At 43.0% G+C, this 19622-nt stretch overlaps 1 protein-coding gene across 9 annotated transcripts in view; it reads right to left on the bottom strand.

The window, feature by feature from the left end:
• Positions 1–19622, bottom strand: part of LOC137125361 (nck-associated protein 5-like) — a 116434-nt gene that overhangs the window by 7988 nt on the left and 88824 nt on the right. For 8 of the 9 annotated variants that reach the window (XM_067500711.1, XM_067500713.1, XM_067500712.1 and 5 more), the window contains 9 exons: positions 19223–19261; positions 18696–18815; positions 13748–13852; positions 12495–12683; positions 8494–12083; positions 7778–7883; positions 6570–6657; positions 2898–3218; positions 904–1016 (listed from right to left, as the gene is read on the bottom strand). In XM_067500711.1, coding sequence (XP_067356812.1) covers positions 904–1016; positions 2898–3218; positions 6570–6657; positions 7778–7883; positions 8494–12083; positions 12495–12683; positions 13748–13852; positions 18696–18815; positions 19223–19261 — 4671 coding nt within the window. The other variant, XM_067500720.1, reaches the window with a different exon arrangement.

Raw genomic sequence — 19622 nt, 5'->3', positions numbered from 1 at the left:
GAGGAGAAAATAAAGAAGAGGGACAAGAGAAATCTTTAAATGCAGCTTTGAGCGAAATTAATTGGAACGGGGCTGTTTTTGTGCGGGCAAATAACAATGTTTGAGAGAGAGCTCTTGCAGTTCCCAACTATATTTGCAGCTGAGCCAAAAACTTTGCATCACATTACTTTGAGATGTCGACCACTTTATTCCATCGACATAATATTTAATGCATATTCTGCTAGCACAAATGTTCCTTCATCATAAAATTATGAAAATTATACCAGTGCAAACGTTTCCATGTGCCATTAGGACACAGACACATTCGCTGACACTGTGTACGTCCTCCCCTTCGCATTAGTTTGCTCTTAGCTGTAATTTCTTTATAGTCAAGTTCTTCCACACCAAACTCACCTGAATTTATTTATTTGGATGGGTGAGCAAATACTTTTGGCAATATAGTGTATGTCAACAACATGGTTTGATTATCTTGTGTATCTATTACCTAATGCAATCAAATAAAAAATAATCATTGTAAGAAATACGTTATAAAATCTCTTATAATTGCTTTTGTACTAAACGCGTTTACATATGCATGAATCGCTTCTTTGCAATCACATGACTACTGATGCATGGAATTCAGATGGAGCACGGGAAGTGAAAAGGAGAGTGATTGACAAGGGACACAGCCTGTACTGTGCCAGTTGACATAGTACTGTGACGCCAAAATTAGAACCAGGAGATCCTTACGTTGGACCTGGTCTTTACTTTGTCAGTTACTATTGTGCCTTGTTCTGCCCTGTTCGTAGGTGAGAGCACCAACCTGCTGTGATCTATCTATACTCCTTGATTTATGTCCATACTCAGTGACTTTTAACACCAACGTGGTTGTGCAGTATTCACATACATGTATATATGACTTACACCGGGCATATCGTGGTCCGTGGTTTTCCCCTTCCTCTCCGTTTCTTCGTCTTTGTCCTCTGTGGAGATGTTGTGTGGGTTACAAAGACTCAACCTCTTAGTCCTGATTGCATCTACAAGCCGAGAGGAGGCAAAAGAGAAATGAGTTGTACAGCAAAAGACAGCATCTGTCTCACTACTGGAGCATCTCGTGTAATGCGTTCATGCGAGAGCCGGAGAGAGAGCAAAACATGCTTTCAATTCCTCGGATGTGAAAAGTCTTTCCTTGGGCAGACGAGACACATTCATTTTTCTGCATGTATGAATGGAGCTGCACAATATTCGACCCATCAAAAATTAATGGTGTCCAACCTGCAATTGTTCCCAGCCATGACTCCTGGCAAGAACAGCTATCAGCTGGCGACTCTGAACGACGGAGGGCTGCCTTATTATTACTCTGCCTACTGCTGTCTTGGGCAGACACCAATTTAATTGTCTCTTAACGCTGAGCCGCAATACAATAACAGAGCGCTTTTTGGCCGACGCTCCGTCTCCGTCTGAAAAATCTGCATCGGGATCATAAAAGTCTTTTCTTTCGCCTATTAGGAAGCAAACAATGTGGCAGACGCAGCTACTTTGTGGCCTCCTTTGTGATTCCACATAATGATGATCGAAAGCACAGAAGGATAAACATGTGATAAAGATGCACAGAATATGCTAAGGCTCTTCTAATCAACTTGATCCACAGGGAAGCCTCAACAGGAGCTCCTCTCTATTTGCGCCGACAGTTGTGACTCAAATTGCTGCCTCTGCATTGCCACCGCAGCACTGAGGTGAAATAGATGCAGGCTAATGTCCTGTAAGCATAAATCCCCGGGTGCGAGCACTCATCCCAGTGTTTTATTGCAGCTTTAATCAGCCATCTGATTGCATCCTACCCACCACCATTCTGTCTGTGAATGGTCTGTGCATCACAGCGACCACCAAGGCAGAAGTCATTTTGTGACCAATGGCTGTGCTGACATACATATCTATTTGTGCATTTGTTACTTTTCCTCGGAAACGCTCTGTCCAGTGTTGGGGCTGATGCATTAGCTTCAGAATTAGCGGAGCAAACAAGGTTCCTCCTTTAATCAGAGTATAATGAGCCAAACAATTTCCTCTTGTCTGCTTGTCTGGGGGCTTTGAGTGCTTCAGAGGTGTAACCGTGAAGTACACCGACATCCCACATTTCACTTAAGTCTTGAAAGGTGAAAACAACTGTGTTAGGCTTTATAGGCTTTTTCATCATAATAGCAGCTTTTATTATTATTTTATATATTACAGCAATAAAAACTCTCAACAGTTGAAACTCTCCTCCTGGTTGCTAGAAATGATGTTTCTCCTTGTCTTGTCTGTAGGATATTGATTAATTATGTTTATATATATATATATATATATATAAATGAAGGAAGCTTTGCATGTAATTGTGGGTTAATGTTTTGGTAAAAATGAGTAAAGTGAAACTACACTGTATTACGAATACTTTTTTATCATACAGATAATGTAGATAATGTTAATGCTTCTTAATGATTCTCAAATTATGCATAATTGACGACAATAACAATGGTTCTTGGTTGTAAGCATGCTAGCAGCACGAGGTAAACATTTTGTGGTGCGGTTGCTTTGGTTGATCCCATCACGACCTCGGTAACAACATGGCGCCCGTTAGCTGTGAAAGTTTCTCAGTGGCACATGGTGTAAAAATAAAACTCGTGCTCCGTTCCGGCCATGGCCAGTGACTCCCTGCGCGCTTAAATGGGATGACATAAACTAATTATGAAAGAAATGTATCACCACATAGTGTGCGCTGCATCATTGTGTCTGTGTGTTGGCTGATCTCAGCATTTAGCTCAGGGCATCGTTGTACTGCAACTCATAATGCTGAAGTTTTCTCTCAATATAAAACTAGCTCTACAGTATAAAATGTACTTTCATTACATTTGAATACACTTATCGGGAGGTTCTCCACTCACCTGAGGTTGCTAATTTGGGCAGCCGGCTCTGGGTGTCCTGGGCACTGCTGCTGTAGGTCACAGTGGGGTCGGACAGGGAGTGACCCATGCTGGTAGGATCATACAGGCAGGATTTCGGGAGGGAAGGCACTTTCACATTGGGTTGTGAGGGATGAAGGTGAGAAGGAGGAGGGTCCCGATCGAGCTCAGAGGAGCCGGCGGCCACCCCGTCTGGGCTGGATTCGGATTTAGGCATGTGGCGACCGCTGGCCCGGGTGACAGAATCGGGGAGAGGGAAGGTGCCGATGCCGCTGTCCAGGGTTCTCATCTGACAGCCAGACCCTAAAGACGGGGACAGGAGTGTGATGACTGGGAGAAGCAGGGATCGACAACAGGAAAAGAAAGGAGGGCTTTGGATTTACATGCACGGGAAGGGGTTGTGCGTAAAGAGGGCGTCTGTAGCAGGTTCGGTAACATGTAGCCAGTAGAAAAGGAGAAAAAAGACAATACTTTTATTTCATGAAGCGACAACTGGGGATTAAAAATTATTCCAGTGAATAATTGGTGACTTTCAGCTCGACACACCTTTAGATTAATCTACAAATTAGAACCTCCCGTCAGAAACATATGTCGCCGTCACTAATTGGTAGAAAACACCCTAATACAATATGACACGAGAAGACACCTGATGCCAGCAATTTGTACATAAATACACAATTGAGTTGGGGACGTCAGATTCTTCAGAATGCACACTGTGTTGCACTCAGGAGAAATGACAGCAAGTCGCAACAGATGGATGTTGTTTAGAAGCCGGGTTTAGCGGAGCCTTCACTCCGGCTGCAACAGATGGATGGCCATTCAGCACGGCCCAGGACCTCGTAACGGTGAACGCTCACGGCCAACAGTTGTTAGTGCCTTTTATGCTGAGACTTGAATTTGTAACAAGCTCTATAAAACTATACGTTGTTCCTTTTTTTCCTGCTCTGCCGTGGGCAAATGTAGGTTTGATTCAAGTGCTTTAGACTTTCGACTCTTGGCCTTGGAGATAATAAATCTACCGCAGCCATCAGTCTCGTCTCTCAAAATATTGGTAAAAAAAACTCTCGCAGCGGATTTATTTTTTATTTTTTATTTTTGGGAGCTGGATCGATATCAACAGGCTCTGCTTCTCAACTGTGTAGCCTTTGTCTTGATGGGACGCAGGAGCACAAACACAGTCCGCTCCCAAGCCCTATGCTCCTGTAGTCACACTGTTAGGCAGTACAGATGAGTTTATATAGAGTTTGCAAGGAGGGAAAGGGGCTAAATGCATTTATACTCGGGCTGGAAGCTAAAACTATTGATCCATTTTCCCTTTGGATAGACTTTGTTCACCAAGATTATGTCTCCGGGGACCAATCTGCATTGTCTCGTTGTCAACAACTTCATAGATAAGGAATTTAAAAGAATCACATACAGCATTCAGAACTTACACATCCACCCTGTATCCGTTTGACAGGTGGCTCATTATGTCCGCACGTACAGTACGTGCTCTGACTCACCCGAGGACAGTTGCTGCGAAGAACAAAAAGGCAAACGAAGATCCCGATCGAAGGTTTGAAAATGCATGACGTGGTTGACATAAGCAAAGAATGGCACGCGTGAAGAAGCAAGTCGGACAGAGCCACAGATTTGCCCAGCTGTATAATGAAGTGACAAGCCTGGCAGTTCAAAATGCCCTCTGTAACCCGAGTATAACAAGGTCCACAGTAATTCTATCCTAGGGCAACAACAACTGCACATAATCTAGTTTTTTTAAAAGCTCTCTATCCGTTCTGTACACAATCTCCGGGGTTTGAGAGTGAAAGTTCCTTTTTTCGATGCTTTCACTCTGATACCAAGATGGTGTCATCGCTCACAACTATAGCACTATCAGTCCTGGGTAAGTAATTAAAAAAAAAAAATCAAAACAACTCCAATAAAGTATTTGCTTGTAAGTCCAAGGTTTCAAAATCGTTTTGCAGCTTGTTGCTTATTAAATATCCCCAAACTGGACAGGACTCAGTGAAGTAATCGCGGAATCACTGGTGCTGATCATCAGTACCATCAAATCCAGACAGATATATTGAGGTCATTCTGGGCTATGGGCAAGACAAAATGTTATTTATTGTCCCTTAACAAGAAAAAAATACTGCCTCAAGGGAGGTTTTTCTAATTTACAATAACTGACCAGCGTAGGGTGAAGTCCACGATCATAATTCGAGCACGGATATCTCTGGAGCTGCTTGCATCATAAACCATCATAAAGCTGGATATGAATCGTTGTATGATTGATGTGTTTGTCTGGCATCGAGCCTGTGAACGCTGCACTTTGGAAAGGAGTGACATTAAAGGGGAGCTGAAGAGCACTGAGCAGCCACAGCCGAAGCCTTTATGAAATATTTAATTCGGAGAGTGTGGAAGTGCTTAGTTGGCAGAATATTAAAAAGCCAGCTTGTTAATCAGAATACAGAAACAATTAAACGTTTTTTTTTTTTTTGGCATACAGCCCTGACCCTTCAAGGGTTCGTTTAAAATAGCTCGAGCCAAGTGTTTCTTGAAATTATTTGATTAATTGCTGGATCCTAGGTTATTTCCACCAACAGTCCATATGGATGCTGTGATCCAAATCTTGTGAACACAAACCTACAATACATTAAACAACGTTTATGGACAGTTCTAATTAGTAATGTAAAGTAAAAATACATTCTTCAAATACATCAGATATGAGTCTGCAAATGTTTCGGAGCTTGCTAATCGATCACTGACTTCAGAACGTTTTGCAGCTTGTTCATAACACGTGAAGGACTGTGCAAAGGCTTGTAGGCCTTAGAAGACAAGAATTACAACAATTTACTTTCAAAATGTGGCTTCGTACACTGGAACAGTTTGGAAACACTGACAACATGGCAAATGTATTTGTCACAAAAAGCATCTGTTTCAGCTCATTTAAATACACGGGCCATGGTGCTGCAAAAAAGTCTGTCTTTAAGACTTTTGGGATGGATCACGGAGACGGGTTTTATCGAATGCTCCACATCCAGTAAACAGAAGTTACACCCTTTCACCCCCCCGTGCTGAATTGCATACTACAATATAAATTTGTTACACTGCAATAATAACAATCATCGTCCCGTCTCACAGTTAGATGCATCCTATTTTTTCACTTCCTTAGCTGCTCAGGCATTGTGAAACATCACCCGGTTGCACATCAATCACCTGACTAGATGGTTTGACACGGTGTTTGCCGCTGCTGCGAATTCCCCACAGTAATGGCAAGTCTGGCGGCGAGGAGAATCGGTTGGCGAAGGAACTGAGTTGTCAATCACATCAGGAAATCACAGCTATAAAATGTGTTAATGCTCTGTTGCACTGGCTGATTCGTGATGGTTAGTGACAGGTTTTCAGAAGCCGCTTAAAAAAAAAAAAGAAACTGTACTGGATGAGGTAAACGCTCAGCAACTTAGATACCATGAACATTTGGGCAACGTGAAAGAAGCGGAATATTTCACACTAGATAACTGAAATCAAGGATATTATGTTTGTGAAATATTTCAACTATGACTACTGCTAGCAGTTAGTTTTAAATGCCAGACTTGGAATTCAGGATTTCCACGTGAGGAGTTTTTTGGTGAAATCTTTCTTTAGGGACCGTCACAAATACGGTAATGTTACCTATCATGTGGTCTTGGCAAGCTGAGTCTGGGATGTGTCCCTCTTCATTTTCTGCCCGCAGGTGGATCTTATGAGTCATTATAAGAGTCTGCAAGGTGAACAAATAAAGCATGTTAGAGGCACAAACCTAAAAAGGCAGCCGAGACATTAGAAGCAAGTGTACTATAGCGTGCAAATGACATTATATACTGCGACGTAGTGGACGACGTATTCATGTATAAAGCTTCCTTTGGTGGCAGTTTGCAGAAGAATAACATTAGTCACAGGACGTACAGATTCGCATATTTCCAAATGAACAGACGAGCACCTGGCATGGTGAAATATGTTCAAAGTTCTGTTCACAATTAGGGTAATTGTCCCACTTTTCTGCTTCACTTTAATTGTGTTATTTTAAAAAGGGTGCGAGAGAAGCTTGTAGGTCAAAAAGTGTCAGTCTTTTGTTGTATTTCTGCGGGGAGGAGATAGAGGAAAGGCTTAGAGCACGGTATTAAATGGCCTTTTGTCAAATTGAGTGCCTGCGATAAGGGGCTCCTCCATGCTATCAAAATTCCACATCATCTGGATTAAATTTCTTACATTATGCAGCGAACTCAGTTTTTTTTTCGTTCTCGTCCTCAATTCAGCTCGCTGCTTTTACTTTCTTTTTCATAGGTTTTTTTTTTTTTCCTAGGCTTTCTCAGGCACTCAGCCTCTTCATCGCCTTTTTTTTAATTTTTTTTTTTGTCTGACTGACAGGCACCGAAGAAGGTCACGATTTTAGCCTTTTGCTTACAGAGCGCAGTGATAGGATTGAAAGAATCGCGGCTGCTGAGAGGCCTAATTTGAGCTCGTATTACATGCATGGTCCGATGGGTGTCTCTGTATGAGATGAAGCCTTGAAAACAACAACATCAACCAAGGTGGATAATAACAATAAAAAAAAAAAAAAAAGTAGGCAATGAATTGTAGGCCGAGCGAGAACACAATGTGAATCAATACCAAGCCCTCGGGGGATATGATGCTGAAGAGGCGGCGGTGTTGAGGATGTGTTTGTGAACATGTACATACTGTACAAGTGTGAAAACCTGTGGGAATATGCATGAACGTGTGAGTGGCAGCAGCCCGTCCGAACACAGTTAGAGCCCAACAATCTGAGCTGCACACAGACTCCGCTATGATGAAGTCAGTGGAGTTTCTACTGTGTTATGGCGGCGTGTTTGCTCACTTACAGCAGTATCGGCGCAGATCTCCACGCTCCCCTTCATTTCGCTATGCTTCTTGGGTATGGAGATCGCAGGGGGCGATGCGGCCACGGAGTTGCTCTTCAGTGCAGTCCTGCGAGGAAAATGAGAATTGATCTGTTTTTACATCTGTGCGCCGACTTCCCCTTTTATCAGTTTAGCGGGCGCAAAGGGAGACTGCTGATAAATTGAATTGTTATGTACACTCAAACAGCAACGGGCACACACCGAAATGCCATCTCAACAACCTCTATGAAGTGCTCCCCCCCCCCATGTGATTGTTCGCAAGTATGTGCGGGACAAAAATCTGTGTGGCTGTGATTTAAAGTGGCAAATCGATGATGTGAGGGCTATGAGGTGTGGAGCCTTCCTTGAGAGAGACTCTACCTTGAGTGCTGCTGACTATGTGTCTGGATTGTGTGTCCAAGAACTGCCTGTGCTCACCGAAGCAGACTCATAACTCAAACCGACAGCTGCTGTTTGTGCTGTTTGTTTATCAGTTCCTCTGAACACACGGGTTTAATGCAGTAATGACTCATGTTTAATTTAATGCAACAGCCAATTTGTTTTCAAGTGTCCGCTCACTTGACAAGACGCCAACTCTGAGAAGGCTCGGCGACAAGAAACAGTCAGCAGAGCGCGCAATAAATTAAGGAAAAATCATTCTTGATTTTCTCTAATGACAAGAATGTTGCGTTACCCACCTGCCAAGAAGCTCTTTGACAAACTGGTCTTTGCTGATAAAGGCTGTCGTACACTGGATCTGGCTGGCAATCTGACCCATCTGATTGTTGCAATGGTCCATGATGGAGCTCAGCTTGTTGTTCATTTCAGACAGATTCTGCACCTCCTGACTGTCTCTCTGCTGGTTATCATTTTTCTTCTTATCTTTCTTCTTGTCAGACTTTATCTGTTTGCCACCAAGAACTGATCCGATCTTCAGCTCCTTCTTCTCCTCCTTTCCCCTGGGGGAATCGGCTTTCTTTCCACTCATGGCTGGGAGTTTGCTCTTACGGAGGCCAAACCAGTTTGCCAGAGAGGGGCCTGTCTTCTGTTTGGCCTCGCAGGCAGCGACCTTCTCCTGTTCTTGACATTTCTGCACATTTTCTTCGATTCCCATCATCACCTTCTCTTCAATAGTGCAGGCTGTGGGGCTGATTTTTTTCTCCTCTGCATCTGGGGTTTTGTTTGGTGAGCCTGTCTGGGTTTCACTGCTGAAGTCTGGCTCATTAGCTGTGGTTGCTATGCCTCCTGTCTCTCGTGCTGGGTTTTCCGTGTTATAGACACAAGAGGATGGAGGCTGAAACTGTGGATGAGAGGCAACTTTTGTTGGCCTGCGGATGTCGTTCATACCAGACCTATCGCTGATCGGTAAGCTTCGCACCACTTTTTGAGAAGGTGAGGTGACCGTCTCCCCCTTCACTGTGCCCTCTCCTTTTAGGCCTGATTTCGAGGTTCTCTCAGGGAGGATATTGTGACTATATGATCCTGTCATGCCTCCATAGTGGCTAAGCCTGGTCCTAGGGGAGTGGACAGGGCTCTCAGCTAAACCAACGCTGGGTACCTCCAAGGAACTCTGTCTCGACAGAGAGCTCCCCCTTTCTGCTGAGTTGGTGATGATCTGCGTTCTAATTTTGCCCGGTCCATCTAGAGCATTAACGTTAGGTTTTTCTATGTAATGGGTGCTGAAACTCTGGCTACGGGCTTTGGCTCCATTCATCCCCAAGGCCGGCTTTAGATGAGGTTTAGTAGTAACAGATATGGATCTAGAAAAGAGTTGACTACTCCTTTTCCTCTTATCGCAACCATCCCCCTCCTCTGGTAGTTCAGCAGTGTGTACTTCCTCTTCCAATAACCTACACTGGGCCTCACCTTTACCCTCTGTAACGGACATCTTGGGCGGTGAATCAATACTGTACACTGACTGCAAGCTGTCACATTGGGTAGAAGCATTCGAAGTCACAGTCTCCTTGGAGACTGAGTTGATATGATCTTTCTCTTGCTTGCCTGGTATAGAAGGGCTATTTTTGTGGCTAGGGGGAGATTTTAAAAATGCTTTGAATCCCATCGGGATGCGAGTCTTTGAGGCTTTTTCCACTGAGCTGGGGGACATCATAGCTGAGCTGGGTGGGCTAACTACAGTTTTACCACTTTGTGGCTCTGTTTTACCTTGAGTGGTGTCCTGAGGCGATAGAGGCAAACTAATTGAGGTCTTCTGCCCTGTCTGATGGACAATTTCGTTTGTCGTTCCCCTCTTGTTTGCAAATGAGTTCTGGAGTGAGGAGCCTCTGAGGGCACTGTAGGGAGGAGGGACATTCTTTGAGCTTTTAGGTGCATTTTCAGGTTCTGGAGCACACCCTGAGTTGGCAGAAGGGAGGTAGTCTTTTGTGATCATCTGCTTGGAAGTGCCTTTAGTAGGTGTCTGAGTCACAGCAGGGGACTTTTGAAGGTGCTGACTGGTTTTATCAACCAGTTTTTGAGGTGCAAGTGCAGTCCCGTAGCCTGCGTCCAAGTCTAAACAGTCTTTATCCTTGATGGGTAGTGTACTTTGCATATTTGGTAAAAGTGAGGTGTGGTAACTTGGGGGAGGTCCCCTCATAGTGGTTGGCGTGGATGGTTGAGCCACCGCCGTTTTATGTGCCTGAGGTGACCCTTCGTAATTTGGTCTGATAAGTAAAGAGGTGGTGCGGCCTGGGGGAGGGGGAGGAGAAGGGGACCTGAGTTTATTTTTGCTGGTTTCACAGTGTTTGTCTCTAGTCGGCTGTTCGCCATTGTCAGCATGCTCCAGGTGTCTCCTTGAGAGGTGGGGTGAATTGGAAGAGGAACCCTTACTGGATTCTGCCTTGCTGGGGAGCTTGGAGTTTACTGCCTTTGGGCTCTGTGAGCAGATTCCCGGAGCCTTGATGAACCTGGACATTTTAACTGTGGGAGAGGAGGGGTATTTTTCCTGACCAGAGGATGCAGAGTTTCCGCTGTTACTTGGTTCAACGGTCGAGCACTTTGACAATCTCAGTGGGGATGCTAAAGGTTTGTTTAGACCAGGTATCTTTGAACCACTGGATTTGGGAGCAGCACAATCATTCATGGGAGGAATAGAATGTCCTCTATTAGCTCTGCTGTTTGGCGGTTTGATTAGTTTCCTCTGTGGAGTCAGCTGCATTGACAGCCTCTCCGCGCTGCCTTCCTTGCTGCTGCTTGTTTTGTTAATCCTAATCTGATACTCAGACGGCTTTTCTGGGGATTCAAGAATGGCGTAGTTTCGTGCATTTGCTGACTTTTGCCTCGTTGGCCTCTCCTGGGGTGCTGACCCAGTGTATTCTGTACCTATTTTACTACCTTGAGTGGCTGCTGCAAGCGTCTCTGCACAAAGTTCAATAGGCTCTCCTTCGGCATCAAAAATAGCCAAAATGCTCTCCTCAGACTGAGTACATTTGGCCCCCTGGGGTTCCTTAATTAGGCTGAATGGCCGGGGCCTCCCATCTGCAGACTGGGTGCGTCCCTGATCCCTTCGCAAGCAGTGTTCTGCAAGCAGCTTGGCGGCGTCCCTTGACAGCCTCTTGGAGTCCCTCTCGGCTTGCTCTGGGGGCTGGCGTGAGGACGTTCGAATGTCACTAAACTCAGAGTTAAGTCCCTTCGGATCATCCAGATCGGACAGGTGATTGGGACCTGTGGGGTCAGTAGGGGGGGTGTGCAGTTTGGATGGCTTGGTAAAAGCTGATGTCTGCCCCGCCTCTGGGAGAAAACTGTTGATGAAGCTCAAGAGTTTCTCAGGGCGCTCTTTAGAGTCATAGCCAGCTGGGTGTTTGGTAGCCACAGGATCTGAGCTAACATCACCTCCACCTCCACTGTCCTGAATCCCCTCCCAGCTACATAAACTTTCTGAGATGCTGTGTGAGCGTCTCTTACAATAAACCCAGCTGTCCTTGGTGGGGATGTTATCTCCATGACTGGAATGTGCCAATTCATCATCGGCATCATCAGAATCATAAGAGAACTTCCTGCGCCCAGCAGCTGGAGTTCTGCTGACATGGGTAGGTTTGGACACCCCTTTACTGCTGCTCTTTATACCCAGGGAGTAGATTCCCTCATTTGAGTTCATGCAGTCTTTGTAGCCAGACTTGGAGACTTTGGATGAACACGAAGAGCTCCTGTGTTTCCTCCTCTGGAGTTTTCTCAGTCCCTCTAATATGTGGCTCTCCTTGCGCCTTGTGGGCAGCTGCTCCTCCGGGGGGGCACAGATATTACTCGGGGCTGACGAACCCAAACTCAGCCTTTTCTCCCATGTCAGAGACGACTACAGAACAAAAACAAAGAGTGTGTTAATCTCACAAATTATACTGAAGTATGTGCTTCGTGTTCACTACTAGAATTACCTTTAAAAAGGTTTTGACTTGAAGAGGCAATGAAAATCCCACTTTTGCCCAGCTATTGGTCGTGGCGCGCTCATAAATGTTGAAGCCACATGTTTTTATTTTAAACTGCTGAAAAGCTATTTTTAAAAATATTTTGTTCTAAAATTTCCAAGGAGGCGTTTAACCTCTCCTTGGAGTTATCAGCATGGCCTTATATTAAAACGAGGGATTAATAAGAGTCTCCAAAGTCTCAATAAAAATCCTAACAGTTCTTAAGGGCCTCCTAACAGGGATCTTAAAGAGCTACCGTTTTGTGGAGCTGGTGTCAGGGTTTACAGAGTAGAAAGGTTTACCATTTTCCCACAGGAGCGTCCATCGTTCCACGTGTACGAGCCGCTGGAGAATTCACTGCACGCACTTGACAGAGACAACTCGCTGCTGCTGCAGCTGCTGCGTGGGTATGCAGGTGCTGCCACTGTCAGACTAAGCTGGCTCAGACATTTGGCCACGGGGAGACCGGCCTTTCCGTTCAACTGAGCCTCCTGTGAGACAGAGAGTAGAGAGAGACGTGACATTATGGTGGAATAACGTGCGCAGCATCATTTACTGGACACGGTTGAGTGGAGATTTCAGAGATGCCCAGTGCGAGCAAGGTCGCACGGCTGTAACACATTCATAACGAGGGAAAAACGTACACGTGCATTCATTCCGATATACTCCTTCCTCAATGTGTGCAGCCTTTTCTTTAGCTGCTGTTAGTAAGCATCGAGAGTGTTTGATGTCCAAGTTGCTGGGTAGCAATGCATATCTAATTGCTACCTTGCTGTTAATTCTGTGATGAAAGATATTGAGGAAAAGCTTGACAGACCATACAGATATTCAGGCAAAGTTTCTCTAACTGCTAAGGCAATGTACTTTGCAAAGTAGAAAAAAAAAAAACAAAAAAAAACAAAACCCAAAAATCGATCAAAGTTTTATGTGCAGGCACCACAGCACAGCAGATGTTTCTCCAGTTAGGTTCTTACTGAATTTCACTATGCAAATAAATTATAAAACCAGAAGAAATTTTGACGAGGTCAAGACCAAATATAGAATATATTCAACTTTCTGTTTATTCATATATGTGCCACTATTTAAAGATATGCGGAACTAGAAGGTTCATAATTCACAATGGGGGTATTATTATTTAATCTGCTTGCTCTTCTTTCACCCTCTCAGCCCACATTTGAGTTTATCAGGTAGCATTCTCTGAGGGGGAAAAGGGGAAAAGAATGAAGCAAACTCATCTTCAGTGCTTAATGCATAATACATAAGATGACTAATGTACCACAGTGTCCTATGGAGTCATTTTTACTGACTGCAGGTCTCAATCGATGCATTTCTGGTAATATGACAAGGATTTATTCCTCTTAGTGCCAAGTGATACTGCCAGCTCTTCCTGCCGAGAGCAGGAGAGGGGTCACGGCTTCAGATTGGTGGGTCTGTATTTTAATATCTTGTAATGATTTCTTGAAAGGGGCGGGAGTGCAGTTATGATACCTGGCTGAATTATATAGACAAAAAAACAAACACACACATCCTTCTGCAGGTTTTCCACTAGACTTACGTTGGAGGGAGAGTCTGCAGTCCTGGTAAGCAAGAAGGCCTTGCTTCTCTCTGGCTCGAGAAGCAAGTCGGCCGTGGACAGATCCATGATCCGAGAGTGAAGTTTCTAAAAGGCCGAAGAAAGAACAAAAGTGTGAATTTTGACATCACTGAACCTAAAATATTACAATAACCTCGGTGTATGATTTGTGAAGCAGCATAAACGGTAGGGAACCTTTTACATGATGCATCTTTATTCATTTTATTTTACTACCCGGCGATCGTTTAACTACTCAAATCGTTTTAATTACACAACAAAAATCCATTCAATTTTAAATAACAACTTGAAAATATTTTTTGATTGTTTTTTTGTTTTCCAAAAATCCCATAAAACTGCACCGTACACTGAGGCAGAGCAATATTTTGCTATAGTGCAGATCAGATTCCCTCCACTGGAGCCATGCAGAGCCCAGATTCATAGCCTCTGCTCAAAGTCATTAATGTCATCAAACTAATGTGAATAGGAAATAATTGCATCAGGGAGTAAGGGATTCCTTTAATTTTTTTTTTTTTTTTTCATATGCTGGTCCGCAGCCTCTGTTATTTAACTCTTGTGCTTAAGAGGAATGGATACAAAACCAAATACATTTCCACACATTAATCTCAGAACTTAATTACTCTGGGTCCCTGTGCTCAAATTAACTTAAACTGGAGATACGCTGGAACAAAACACTTGATCATATGCTGCATTTCCTGCCAAGGCAAAAACTAATGAAAACTATTGCATTGCCCTGCGCAGTAATGTGATAAAAGTTAGTTATAGCAAGTTCGTTTTCGCCCTTAAAATGAAATACACTTCTCGTGCTGTGCACCTGCGGCCGAAAGACACCAATCAAGAAAATTGCGTGATATAAAAGTAAAAGTCACCTTCAGCAAATGGAAAACTCAGCTCGGTAAACCAACAGCTCTAATTTTCCATCAATGCCATAAACATTTTAAAATAAAAACCTCAATTTCACGGCATTCTGCAAAACTCTTTGCTGACACGTTGTATTGACTTTCTTTTTTGTGGGCTGTGAAAAATGTCCTCTGAACACACTGATGGCGAAAAAGAAAGAAAACAGCTCTTAATGATACCAAAACTTAACTGCTTCTTTTGTCTCCCAAGAACAAACAACCTGCATCACTACGCCTGTGGCCAAAACACAACCATCCTACGTTTTTTTTTTGTTTTTTTTTCTCCGACTCTGAGCAAAAACATCCAAAGCAAAAAGCTTCTTTCTCTATTAATGTGAGATTGTGAATAAGCTTTCAGAGAGAGACGGTGGTCATGGTGCCATGGAAACAGATCAATGCGCACTTGCAGTGTTTTTCAAAACGTAGATAGATTTCAAAATGTAAAAAATATCCTTGCATTGGTGTGCGGTGCCTTTTGCAAACTGGTTTGATTTGGTTTAAAGGTTTAGAAACTGTAATTTCTCTCTTGTATTTTTAAAAATTCTTAGCTAAATTATTAATTTAATTACAATTAAAAATTGTAGTTTTACTCAAAGTTCCCAATGGCATCTCACCCCAGTGTTAGAGTCATAAAGTTAAAATTTGTGCCGCTCTGCTGCTGCATCCCTGGGCCTGCCCGCGGTCCACATGGGATGGGAGTGGCTGAGGTGTCACAGGAGGCTCTGATCTTATCAGAGGGTGCTGAGTTTCACCTCCTCAGCATCCTCATCAAGGATTCAGTCAATAGTGTCACGGGGTCACGACTGAAGATAGTTGAGGGAAACGCTAGAAGATAAGGCTGGGTGGATACTTCTTGAAATTTTGGAGGTTTATGTGAGGTTTATTGTGTGATATATCATGCAACCATTAGATCATACATCATGCTAATGTTGGCCTTTTAACGTCTCCAATGATTAAGATGTTTTGTGTGTCCTATTGCAGAAAAAGTACAATCTTCCTGCTTTTGTTCTTTGCTTTTAGCTTGACGCTGGTCAAGATAATAAATTGCTCAGAATAGCAGCAATAGGCAGCTTCCAAAAAAAGATGCGTCAGTATTGGCACCCGCTGCTGGACTGGACTAACCTTCTTGCGACACACCCACGTATGCTCACCTGCGTGGTCTGATCTATACGACTAACTCATCACAAAAGCCTTTTTTAGCCAGTGCTATGTAGCTACACACAGCCCCAGAAAATGAGACAGAGGCTCAGACAAGCCATAGCTCAAACGCAGTCGTTTGTTTAAATTTGCAATTTTTTTTTTCCCTTCCAGCAGCAGCATGCATGACCATCTAAACTGCAAAATTCCATGGGCAGTAATGAGGTCATGGAGTTCGTGCTGTGTCCTTGGGGCCTGACGGAAGCTTAGGAGACGCCAGGCATTTGTCCCAGTAATGGGCGTCTCAATTGCCACTCGCCTGTCATATTTGATAAGCAGCATACGTGGATGGGACTGCACACCAGTTATTTTCCCTCGGCTTTCAAACGGTGCATGGGTTGAGAAAACGACCGTCATTTTTTTAGGTTTGTGTCTGACTTTTTTTTTTTTTTTCCCTCAAATAAATGCATTTCATTTTTTTTTTTTTTTTTTTTTTTTTTTTTTTTAAAACAAACCAATTCAGCTGAGGGCAGTGACTGGTGCAGTCACCATCAATGCATTATGGTTCTTTATCAGAGCAACTCAAGGTCCCCGCAGGGAACCGCAGAACATTTAATTACCGATAAGCAAAAGGTCCGGGGGGTACATGGGAAACAGTACACTCAGATGTGTGAATAAGCCCCTGTTGGCTTCAGGCTCCGAGCGAGAAAAGAATGAAATCTCAGCCTGGTCATTGTCATATGGTTTAGTTAATGGCTATACCACTCAACAGTTCTATAAAAAGTCAGCCGCTAGTGTTAGCTTAGCACAAACTATTACACTGAAGCCGACTGATGCTATGGAGCCGATTGTAGCGAACAAAACAAACAAACATCAGCTAATTACTTTACAAACACTTACTTAACAAACATGTAAAAGTAGTAAAAAAAAGTTTTTTTTAAAAATAAAAATGTTAGTACACTTAATTAAAAAGGATTTAATAACTAGTTGGACAGATAGAATCCCTTGCAGATATTTTTAACAGCCCTCCCACGTGACCGTAGAGCTCATAAAACATTCACTGATGCAGAGATCTTTGATTGCATTACGAGTAACAATGAATCACTAGCGGTGAAAATGTCATTATTAAATAACGAGCAATACCTTTACAGGGGTAAAACCCACACAATTAAAGACTGCTGCTAATTCACCGCTGAGATGTTTCAGCACATGGACGCACGAACAGAGGATGACTCATTGTATTTTTTTTTGCCCACACACGCTCATCTGCAACGTTCAAACATTGCATGATTTATCATCTTTCGGCCTCATTACCAACTGATACATCATTTCACCGTTGCATTTGTGTCTTTTATTTTTTGTGTTTTCAGCTGAATCACACTGCAAAGGGGGAAAAAAACAACAACACATCTTGCACAGACTCCACTGAATGCGGCTGTAATACAGTTGTATCGTATTTCCAAGCACCTTAATTCACATCTCCAGCTAGATTGCACCTCTTTGGTCCCCACAGCGGCATCATCAATATCCCTCCTCAAGCCTTTTCAGTTTTACTCCGCACATTCCTGCCTGTCCAATAATGCTGCTGGAAGTAGCTGAAACTGACAGATCTTTACACCACACACCCGGAGCCATATTATCTCTTTTTCCTCTTTCGATTTACTCCATTTCTGCCGCTTCCTATCGTGCCCTTAGTTTTTCACTTCTACCTCCTCGCCGTCGTGGTGTCTCCCAGCTATCTCATCTCTCACCATTTTCACCAGTCTGTCCTTCCCCCTTATCTAACCTTGCTTGCCTCATCTCTTTTCGTCTCTCCTCTGTCTCTCTTCCCTTCGTGTCTAGACGGACTGACAGCTTCTTTTCTGTCTTTTTTTTGGCATCTCGCTATTTTCATATTGACAGCAGGGAAGCTCGTCTGCAATTTGTGAAAATTATATGAAATGCTACTTTCCAAACTGACCTAAGTGCCTTGCAATGTTATATCACAGCGGACAATAGATAGGTAAAGTATGTATTGGCAGGTTTGTCAGTTTCATAATTACACCTTAAAAATCTAGCCGGAATGCACACACAGACGCTTTTCAGTCAATTGATGTTTACCAAGGGACCAACAAGATGAACTGAGGCAATTTCCAGGCACTTCAGAGGTGTGAATATAGGGTTTGTGGAGGATATAAGTGCAGTGGTTGCTGTCTAATGGTTGCAGAAAAAAAAGGCTGGATTGTTGCTGGTTCAAATATACAGTTTACAGAGATATGTAGTATGCTGCCATGTAGCGAATTAGAGTTTTAGTGCGGAAAACTTTCCCGAGAAGTCAGAAAGTCATTTAAGGTATGTGGGTTATTGCATGATTTTGGCGGTTCCGGATGATATTTCTAGATAATATTGCTTTTGTTAATTTGCGCTCAGAACATGCACGGGACCTGAACCTGAGAACACAAAGGAAACACATACAACCCCAGACAGGTCCGTGTTGCACGACCAACACTATCATGAAAGTGTATTCCCCGTCACAGTAAGTTCCGTCTGCAGCTGAGACCCTGAACGCTTTAATAACGACCCAAATGAAAAACTATTTGAAATTGATGAGAATAAGCACTGACTTCTTTACAAAGGGAGCTGCTGCTTACTTTAGAAACCAGCTCAGAGGGCAGAACAGAGTTTGCAAGAAGGTTTACAACTCCGAGCAGTGAAGATATTACAGCAACTAAACCCCCAACAATATGTAATATCTTAGGTCTAGCAGTGCAGTGTGGTTTAGCATCGTTTAAAGTACAAACTATCCAGGATATATAACTTTGTGAAAGCTTTGTGAATCCTGAATTTCAGTAGTTCTAATCACGACGAAGGTGTGAACACCTGAGTGTGATGCCTACCTGCAGAAGCAGGTCTGAGGCGGGTTTGATCTTCTGCTGGAATAAAACACTCAGCGCCCGGTTCTGCTGCTCGAGGTCAAAAACTCTGGTTCGCAGCTTCAGACATTCCTCTCTCAGATCCTGGGTTCAGAAAAAAAAGTTGTGGCAACTTTGTAAAAAATTAACAAGTAGAAAGATCACATATATATATATATATATATATATATATATATATATATATATATATATATATATATATATATATATATATATATATATATATATATATATATATATATATATATATATATATATATATATATATATATATATATATATATATATATATATATATATATACACACACACACACATATATATATATATATATATATATATATATATATATATATATATATATATGTCACTGTTGTCATTGCATCAATAATCTGATGATTTTATTGCTTCAGTCAATAAAGGAACTGCTTTTAAGAGTGATCTCCAAGATGAGAAGCACATTTGTTTCCATGGGAACAAATTTGACAAACCTTCTGTGTGAGAAGCGCCTGCACAACTTGATTGGCAACCTGCAAAAAAAAAAAACAAGAAAACAGAAAGATAGAGGCATCATTAAAAAGCAATTCGGCTGTCGTGGCACAGTAATAAAGTCCTGACCCTGTGTGATCCCGCGTAGGCCTCTGTAGACGCCGCGCTGCCAACGCTGCACTTTGCAGGACTTCCTCAGCCAATTTACGCATAAGATAAATTACCATGAGCTTAAATGAACACAATGCTGCAATATATAGCTGATATCTCCCATTATTGACAGCGGTGGGCTGTTGTGGGAACAGAGGTGTTCGCAGTTTTAAGTGCTGTTGTGACTAGGCCTCGGTCTCACAGCGGCTCACACTCGCCTGCACAGCGCCAACGGAGGAGTGGCTCCGATTA

The sequence above is a fragment of the Channa argus genome, chromosome 4 (assembly GCF_033026475.1).
Source record: "Channa argus isolate prfri chromosome 4, Channa argus male v1.0, whole genome shotgun sequence".
Taxonomy (NCBI): Eukaryota; Metazoa; Chordata; class Actinopteri; order Anabantiformes; family Channidae; genus Channa; species Channa argus.
The sequence above is the reverse complement of the archived record's forward strand: the minus strand, read 5'-3'. Positions and strand labels throughout refer to the sequence as shown.